Genomic DNA, 9,965 nt, shown 5'->3' with positions numbered 1-9,965 from the left:
TCTGTATAAGGCTAATGTTGGTAAGTGAACCTCTTGGTAAGAGATCAACTCCTGGAAATTTAATCGACGATAGCGCTATTTCCAGCAGTATGTCTATGATGAAATTAAACAAAAAATGTAGATAGTAGACAGTGTTGTCGGACAACACTTGAGGTTGCAAAATCACATGACAGTTCGCCCTAAGCTCTATGATGAGAAATGGAGATTGTAGACGACCATCTTCAATTGCTTTCGTTTGGTAACTGCCTAACACCTGTTACGGCTGAACTCTACTGGTCACGGCTATTTTCGAGATTTTCTTCTCTAAGCTAGTCACTAGTGAGCAAATGAGAATATTAGCAATGAAACTAACTAATTTTTTGCTTTTCCATTTCAAATTCTCGATGTACTACTTGTGCTATATCTTGTGATTATCGACGCTGCAGTATCTATGATCTTGATCAAACATTCACTTTCTATATAATAACGAACAGTTCTAAGTAATGAGTAAAGAATAACACAGAATTGCGAATATATAACTTCATATATAGAAGTTTTAAAAAATCTCATACATCATTCACAAGATAATTACAGGAAATAATGCAGATCAGGCGGAGTTAATGCAGATCAAAGGATCACTAAAAATAAGATCAGATGTGAGTGATCATAAACAGATATTTCTATTCAATTGCTTCTCTTCTAATTTTTATTTTCGTCCGGAGAAGTTTGTAAATCAGAATAAACAGGAAATGATGGTTTACTTTGAATGTTAGACGATTCTATTTTATCAGTATGTAACAAACCTTGTTTAATCATTTCTTGGCGTTCTACATTATATTTTACCTGAAAAAGAAAACAACAACAGACACATGATGTGGATTGTCATTATTATTATTAGATTGAACAATTTCCACTATCTTGATAACATTATCAATAAATGTAAGGATCAATATCGCCAACGGTGTGATTAACTTTGAACACCAGTCATAGTGTGGTGTGAACTACTCATATCGACATTAGTAGTATATATCGTGAGTAAGGAATAGAATATCTGACAGCAGAAGATTGAGAAGATCAAGAAGTGAAGAACAGAAATAAAAAGCAATTTGTGTGGGAATCCAGAAACAATGAAGCGTGAGACAATTAAAGAACATTTTGCAAATAGAGTATCAGAGTATAGTTTTTGTATTTTATCAACCAACGTTGTAACTTGTGACAAGTACAAAGTCGATTGTCCTCACATGTGTTCTCATTTAATACAATAGGACTACATGGGTATGAGCAATGTTCAATAGAGCTTTTGTGGAGTGTTACGTGTTCCTGTAAATCTTTGACCGTACCGAATATTTAAAAAAGTAATTATTGGTTGATAAGTACGCTTACTCAAATACTTTTGTTAAACATACATATAGTCGTTGGTTCTTCTGCTCAGGAATTAATGGGACGGTAAGATGTTATGCTTACTAATATATCGCAGGCTGGTTTTCGGTTAGAAAAAGGAAAACGTGAATTCCTGCTTGAGCCTGTCAGATATTTTGGAAATATATTTCCCGGTCTATTAGTTACAGTCTGTCACACTCACAGACACTTTTGGCTTGATCTTGTATGATTTTTATTTTATGATGTGATACTGTCTGATTTGCTTGCATATAAACTAGGTATATTTAAAGACTGCATTTTGTCAGTGTATTCTGCGAACAGAACTATAGCATCTCCGTATTCTAATTCAACATGCGAATCTCCTGGTAAAAGTTCGATTTCTGAATAGTCAGACGATGGAAGTGTCATCTCTAAAGGCATGTCTATGTCAAAGTTCAATTAAAATGGGTAAAGCGGATAACAATGTACAGTACGTAATATACCTCTAATTCTGCTGCACGACTAAGACGTTTGCTCTTAGATACAGCATTAGCTTCTATCTCTTCTTCTGTAGGTGGATTAGAACGTCGATGACTCAACCATGAATGCCATTCAGGAGGTATAGACGATAATTCTTGATTATTTCGTGGAAAATAAGAAAATTAATTAGTAGTAAAATTGAAAGTACAAAAAAGACTTGAAAAGTATTTTATTCCTTTAACCTATTTTCAATAATATTAAAAATATCAAAATAATTCATAAAGGCTTTTGCAACTATAAAGAGTCGAGTAGCCGAATCGTTTCATATGACGCTAAATCACTCTGCCCTGAATAGGAAAGAAGGACTGCATATCCATTTAACCAGGGCTGTTTATCCCAATAAGTATATTTGACCTTATTTATTCTCCACACAATCTATATATATACACCTAAATATTAACCCCTCTTCTTGATATTACAAATGTATACATTTTTCATAATCACACTCTGACACAAATTAACACAGTAATAAAGCATACAAATTTATCTTGACCAAGAATGACATATTCAGACCCATTATGATTTTCATTATACCAAACTATTCTGCATTGTTTCCTTTGTACTATTTAAAGTTGAGTCTATTTAATTTCGGTTATTCATTCACTGTGAGGAAGTTGCTTACATTAGGTCACGAAACGTCAGAAATACAACTTTTCTACTCATTGGGATATAATAAAAATATATTTAGTATTCATTTTTTACCCAATGCTCAATCTATTTGAACCTATCAAGTCCAACCTGTAGTGTACTTAGTTTTAGCCTTGTGAAGCTTATCTATGAATTTAGGAAAAATCGATGCTCTTCGAGGACTGGAACTTGTCGAACTAAGAGAAACCTTGGAGTATGATTTTCATCAAAGATGCATATAGGAACTGATTGATGCCGGAATATAACCAATAGGGCATATGAATTTTTAGTATATGTACCGCCTAAGCGAGTAGAGCTAAAATGCAGCTGAACGATGTAGACTTCACAGATGATCCGGCTCTTTTATCACACATGCAACAACAAATGCAGGAGAAGACAAGCAGTGTAGCAGCAACCTGAGCAGCAGTAAGTCTCAACTTACACAAAGGGAAAAGCAAGATTTTCAGACATAAAACAACACAACATGAACCGATCACATCACACTTGATGAAGAAGCTTTGGAGGGTGTAAAAACCTCTACATATCTGGTCAGCATCATTGATGAATACGGTGGATCTGATGCACATATGAATGCGGGGATTGAGAAAACAAGAACAGCATATGTACAATTGAAGAACATCTATAACTCAAAACAACTTTCAACCAATATCAAAGTGAAAATTTTCAATACAAAGGTCAACACAGTCCTACTATGTATGGCGCAAACCTGGAGAACTATGGAAAGCCATCATCCAGAAGACACAGGTGTTTATTAACAGTTGTCTACGCAAAATACTTGCATCCGTTGACCAGACACTATCAGCAACAACTTACTGTGGGAGAAAACAAACCAGATTCTAGCGGAGGGAGAAATCAGGAAGAAGCGCTGGGAGTGAATAGGAAACACATTGAAGAAAGCACCCAACTGCGTCACAACGCAAGCCCTCACTTGAAATCCTGAAAGCCTAAAGAAAAGAGGAAGATCAAAGAACACATTACGCCGAGAAACGCAGACAGACATGATGAGAATAAACAACAGTTGGAGAGAACTAGAAAGAAAGGCCCAGGACAATAGTGGGTTGGAGAATGCTGGTCAGCGGCCTATGCTTCATTGGGGGTAACAGGCGTAAGTAAAGCAAGTGAATTAATGCTACAATAAGCGGTATTTGATGCCGGTCATCTATAAAGCTAAAACAACACAAAAACACTAAACTTTGATTTGTTAATTCAAGCAAACTACTACTTACATACTAATACACAAAAGTAAAAATATGGCTTACAATTGACTTCGTTTCATAAACTGACCTACATCTAAATTCCCATGTGAACTTTCTAATTCATTTTGTCCAGGCATAAGAAAAAACCTTTTTGGCAATTTTGATAAATGAGTATGTTCACTTGCTTTATTTGGTGGTGCTTCAAAATATCGATTACCCGATTTATCTATGCCAACTAGACGTGGTCGTTTGCGATGAAACATTACTCGAAATGAAAGAAATATCTTGTTAAGTATAGATCGATTTACATTTGATGTTGTCATGAGTGTGCTAAACAATTTAAATGGAAAATGTACATAAAATAGTATCGAATTAGACTTTGAACACTAATAAAGTTATTGTAGCATGATGCCTCGAATATGATCTATTGTTGATAATTTATCAAAAAAGGAGACAATATTTGTTATGAGTATCTATTTAGTTGTTAGAAAAAAAACAGGATTTTGATTATTGATGGATCAGTTTGATCAATCGCAGTCCTAAACATCAACGAGAAGATTCAAACAAACTATACCAAGTGAATTCAAACTTCACCCCATTGCACAAGCGAGTGGCTATCAGGACTCAGTAGCTGAGTGGATAACGCGATGAAGTTTGAAGCGCAAGGTACTGGGTTCGAATCCCAGAGTGAACATCAACTCTGAGATTCAGGTACATCCAACTGACGAGACCCAAATAAGACGAAACACGCGTCCTGGATTCCACTGCTAGCCACTGTCCATATTTGCTTAGAAATTTGATTATGAAAAATAATGCATAATGTGTTCGGTGGACAATTTCTCGTAAGATCGTATATTCAGTGTAAACTACCAAATGAACAGATCATAACTAATAAGGAAAATAGGTCCCTTTCTTTAGGCAAAATGATACACAAGAACGAATATTATTAAGTTTCATTTCAAGTAATCGTAAGATATGAATTTCCGAAACAATCACACGTCAGGGGAATCAAGAAATATTCCAGTTGAATGGGTAAGATATACTTCGGTTATTTCTATTGTGACTTGTTCATCAATTAGGTTGAATTACCTTTCGTTTTTCAACTTACAATTCATCATAATAACAGTCACTTAAAAGTTCCAAACACAATCAATATACTCTGTCAGTTTATTACTTTTAAAAAGCATCTAATAGAATGCACAGAATTACTGAAATATATAGACTTTTGACAGAAATCGGGTAAAAATAACCGTACACTGAGAATACCACTGATTAGATGAATCTACAATTTGATACTAACAGATACTGTCCAAAAATCAAGCTTATCGAGCTTTGTAATTAAAAGCCTGTAAGTGTTGAGGGAATATGAATATATTCAGATGGCTTATCTGTTGTAGCTATCCGGTGAGACAGATATGCAATTGAATTATAGTGAAGAATACAGATGAGAACAACCGATTATATTTAGCACAAAATTATAGAATTATTTGGTAAAATAGAAAAACCATACTCCAATACTTCATTTACAAAATGTTCAATAATTGTCTCAGACTTGCTTGTTCCTACATTTCCATAACAATTGCTTTTTGTTCCCGCTCTTCCCTACTCCATCTTCTCAACATTGTGCTGCCAAACATTCAATGCCTGACTAGCGTCATATACTACTTATATCGATGAAAGTAGCACACATAGAATCATGTTTAATGAAAAACAAAACCAAGACCAAAACATATTGGAACAAAGGATTAGAAAGTTTGATAAATTAGTTTTAAAATAAGAACCACGTAAACTTACTATTTTGTATGATAAAGGATAAATCTGGGTGTAGAACGTGTGTAAAGGCCTAGAGGTGGTGCACATATTTTCCATAAATTCTTGACAGGAGTAAGTTGCGCCTAAACAAAAAAAATAAAAAGAAGTTATACAGAATAGTTTAAAAATGAATCTTAATAGTTCCTAAACAAAAACGGAAATCTACAATCGCCATTTTTTTGTAAACAAGAATGAAAGCATGATTATTGAATTAAGAATATAAATGTAGATCGGATCTTTTCTTCTGAAGCAAAAAACACCTAATTAAACTTAGTCACACTTAAAATTATTAGCTGTAGCTAAATAATGTATAATCCTCTCACTCAATAGTATATATAATCTGAGAACTAGTGGACTGTGTTTAAAAAAAAAACCAAAAAAGCAAAGGCCACCCCACCAGGATTCTCCAACTAACTCTTTCCTGGGCAATCCATTCCAGTTTCTATTCATCCTTTTCATGTCTGATTCCAATTCCAGGTGAAGTGTGTTCTATGGCCTTCCTCCTTTCCGTTTATCTTCAGAATCACAAGTTAGAACTTGCCTCGTGATGGAGTTTGGTGATTTCCTCAATGTATGTCCTATCTACTTCCATTACCTTTTACAAATTTCATCTTGAGCTTGAATACGGTTTGTTCACTCCCAAAGGAAGCTTTTGCTGATGGCATCCGGTCAACGGATATTGAGTATCTTACATAGAAAATTGTTTATAAATACTTGTACTGTTTTGATGATCGTTGTGATTGTTCTCGAAGTTTCAGTTCCATATAGTAAAACTATCTTGACGTTCACATTGAAGACTCTGACTTCAATATTGGTTGACAGACAGTTCTTTTAAGTTCCATATATTCTTCAACTGTAGGAATGTGCACCTTGCTTTGTCAATCCTTGCCTTTACGTCTGCACCAGATCCTCCAAGTTCATCGATGATGCCACCCAGACACATGAAAATTTCTATCTCTTCCAGAGCCCCTCCATCAAGTGTGATTAGGTTGGTGTTCTCCGTGTTGTGTTTTAGGATGTTGCTTTCCCCTTGTGTATATTGAGGCCTACTGATACAACGATTGTCGCAACCGCTGGCTGACTTCACCTGCGTTTGTTGATGTGTATGGGATAGGCGAGATAGGTCATCTGCGAAGTCCAAATCGTCTAGATGCATCCAAGTTTAAATAGTACAACGGAACAACACGAATATTATGTGATCAATCAAAAAACATGTTATTTATTTTCTGAAGAAGTGGCTTACACTGAAACAGGAAAAGTCAGAAAATCTAATTTTTCTACTCATTGGGATATTACAAATATATTATTCATTTATAATCATCAGTAGAGTCGCGATTAGGTTTGAGCACAACCGATCCTAATGGAAGCCTGCCTCTTGATCTTGAAGTAGGGCGTCTACGGAATCCTTCATCCGGTTCAGCAATGCTCTGTTGAAACCTTCTCCAAGTACTGATAGTAATGTGATGTCTCTCAGTGATTGGCTTGCTTCCTTTGTCTTTGATCGGTCTCCCTGGTTTACAATATTTCCCTACCAGTTTCTTCGTTGCATCATATAGTTGTTTCATATTCATTCTCTTGCAACTTTCTCCGCTGTCATTGCTAGGTCTTCCACGTATTTCTGCTTGTCGACTCGAATGCTCCTCTTCATTCTCTTGTTTGCTTCTGTATATTCGGCCTGTCCCTCGGCTTTTTCTGCTGTCGTCCAACTGTTGTTGATTTCTGTCTTGTCTTCTTGAATTCTCTCTAGGGTTTCCATAGAAATTCACTCTAAATTTTTCTGCCTCTTGCAGCCCAGCACCTCGTGACGCGTTGAAGTCGGTGCTTCTTTGATCTCTTTCCAATTGTCCTCCACCGTAGTTTCTTCTTTCAGTAGATCTTGTAAGGCTTGGGAACTGTTGTTGAGAGTTATCTTGAATTCGTGGAGTTTGTCAGTATCTCGAAGGACGATTGTATTGAACCATTGTACTGCTGTTTACACAGCTGTCCAATGTTTATTTAGCTTCGGTTTCATTTTGGTCACAACTGGCTAATGATCTGAAGCAATGTCACTTCCTCTGTCGGTTTTCAGGTCTTCCAGTGACCTTCTGAATTTTCTAGTAATGTAAATATGATCAATATGGTTCTCCCTGATGTGATCGGGTGAGACCCATGTAGCCTTGTGTATGAGGTTGTGTGCAAATATAGTTACATCTATAACCATTTTGTTGAATGCACACAAATTTGCAAATCTCTCGCAATTTTTATTCCCTTCTCTCAGTCAGTCCATTTCGTCCTATGATATCTTCATACCCGGTGTTGTTCATTACAACTTTGTTATTTAGGTCTCTTATGAGGATGGTCAGGTCCTCTCCTGGACACTTCCCTACGATCGACTACAGCCTCTGCTAAAACTGATCTTTATCGTCTTCATTGTTATTATTCGTGGGTGTATAGCATTAGATAACATTCATTGTAATTCCCTACTTCCTTGTTTTACAGGATGCTTTGGTGATCCTGGATCCATGGGATCCCATCCTGTTAGTGCATTTCATAAACCAGCTTCCAGCTGAAGAGGAAATTAGGAAAAGACGTTGGAAGTGGATAGGACATACATTAAGGAAATCACCAATGTGCATCACGACTCAATCCCTAACTTGGAATCCGGAAGGGAAGCGGAAAAGAGGAAGGCAAAAGAACACACTACGCCGGGAAATAGAAGCCGATATGAAAAGGCTGAATAGTAACTGGAAAGGAAGGCTCAGGACAGAGTTGGATGGAGAATGTTGGTGAGCGGCCTACGCTCCTCGACGGGGGGTAACAGGTGTAAGTAAGAGTGCATTTCATGCTTCTTAGGACAGAATCAGAGCAACTCCCTGTGTGTGGAGCATTTTCTTCTTCGTGACCAGAGTTCTGCAGCGTCTCTTCTGAAGCTATTCTTTTCTCTTCAGCTTGGGTTCAATGTGTTTCCCTGACTTCGAACACTGTCAAGTGGTATCTCTTCAATTAACAATACTTATCGAACTTTAAAACAAGTTTTAAAAGTGGGTCTAATTTCTGATTTTACTAGTTTTGGAAAATATCAGTTTATATGCACGTTACTAAAAATGAACCACCTTATTTACGAGTTTGATTAGTAAAAATTTTGTAGTTCATTAAACTCGTTGGTTTGATTTCATAGCTTTTATTGATCTTCTGACCATCAGTACGAAATTTAAATAGAAGCTATTCGGAATTCTGAAGACGGAGACAAGACAACCGCCAGAAATAACAAATCAAGGTCGACAATGATGAGCAGAAATTCGAACAGCTCACTTAATTCTGAAGTTTGTGTAAATGTTATCCAGAAGGACAATTAAGCCTGAAAACGAAAATCTACCTGTATTAGGATAAAAACGCACCGACGATGTGTTCACATTGAAGTTCTGTTTGAAAATTAATCATTAGCAGAGGGACTAAAAAACAATTTGCCAGAAGTTTGTGAAGTTGTATATTATTTATTTCAATGATTATAGGGAAACTACCCTAAACTCACAGTTTGAACCCAAAACTTTACTTCCTACTAATTTTGGTACATAAAGAAATAAATGACAATATTTTTCTAATTAGTTTTGTTCACAACAAACTACTCATCTTCGATAACTTCCTAATTATCAATAGAAATATAACTGATTTTATTTTTATTTTCTAATCGTTATATTCAGCATGAACAGTGATTAAACTTCCATTCTTTAGAGTCATCGATTATTATATTATTATTTATTTAAACACATAAATATTGGTACAAAGAAGCACCAGATAAATATGCTCCACACAAATTTCATTCGATTTGTGTGAGGGCTGTGATACTTTCCAGGTGCCCAAACTGAAGCAGGTGGTTTTCTTAGGTGGCCACACCCGGAGCCTTAGACCTGAAGGTCTAGTCCACAAGGCAGTGGAGCATCGTGAGGAGATGCAGTCCCATGGTAGTCGGTGATCAATGATTGATTCATACGCCATTTGTTCCATCAGGATACTGGAGCCCATGCGCACCATTGGTTTGGAATGAGGGTTTTCCAACTCCCCTAGGTGGACTCGCCTTGTCCACCAACCCGGTTAAAGCGTCGGACATTCGCTTTTCGTCCTCTCAATTTCGTAAACAACAGTAATGCCACTATGAGAAGGCAGTGAGTAGGACTTCCCTGGCAGAGGCCATATATTCGCTGGCCATGTGAGAGCATTTGGAGAAGGAGAGCGGACTCTCCCCACTCTCGGTCATACCAGGGCATTTGGGGGCCATGGACTATTTTTCTGGAGTAGAAAACATTCAAAGTCATTTGCAGGTACACTGTGTTCATTTAATCTGTAAAATGAAGTTCCTTACTTAACAATGATGCGAATAACACTTAAAATTATCACCAGACATCTACATTCATATTGAATAAAAAGCGACTTGGGAGCTACTCAGGGATTTTT

The 9,965-nt window shown here is 36.5% G+C and overlaps 2 protein-coding genes across 4 annotated transcripts in view; both read right to left on the bottom strand.

The window, feature by feature from the left end:
- Positions 1–506: 506 nt before the first annotated feature.
- Positions 507–5,591, bottom strand: Smp_171550 (hypothetical protein; the record flags this gene model as incomplete). The annotated part of the gene is made up of 4 exons (XM_018791509.1): positions 507–822; positions 1,842–1,972; positions 3,811–4,052; positions 5,554–5,591. The coding sequence occupies 4 exons, from the start codon at positions 5,589–5,591 to the stop codon at positions 679–681; spliced, it is 555 nt and encodes a 184-aa protein (XP_018645318.1). The 3' UTR covers positions 507–678.
- Positions 5,592–7,981: 2,390 nt separating this feature from the next.
- Positions 7,982–9,965, bottom strand: part of Smp_171540.1 (Ribosome-binding protein 1 (Ribosome receptor protein) (mRRp), putative) — a gene marked incomplete at its 3' end in the record, with an annotated part of 18,976 nt that continues 16,992 nt past the window's right edge. For 2 of the 3 annotated variants that reach the window (XM_018791508.1, XM_018791506.1), the window contains one exon: positions 8,007–8,027. In XM_018791508.1, the coding sequence (XP_018645317.1) occupies positions 8,007–8,027 (21 nt within the window). Of the gene's footprint in view, positions 8,028–9,965 lie in introns of all 3 variants that reach the window. The other variant, XM_018791507.1, reaches the window with a different exon arrangement.

This window comes from Schistosoma mansoni, assembly GCF_000237925.1.
Source record: "Schistosoma mansoni, WGS project CABG00000000 data, chromosome 2 unplaced supercontig 0193, strain Puerto Rico, whole genome shotgun sequence".
NCBI classification, from domain to species: Eukaryota; Metazoa; Platyhelminthes; class Trematoda; order Strigeidida; family Schistosomatidae; genus Schistosoma; species Schistosoma mansoni.
The sequence above is the reverse complement of the archived record's forward strand: the minus strand, read 5'-3'. Positions and strand labels throughout refer to the sequence as shown.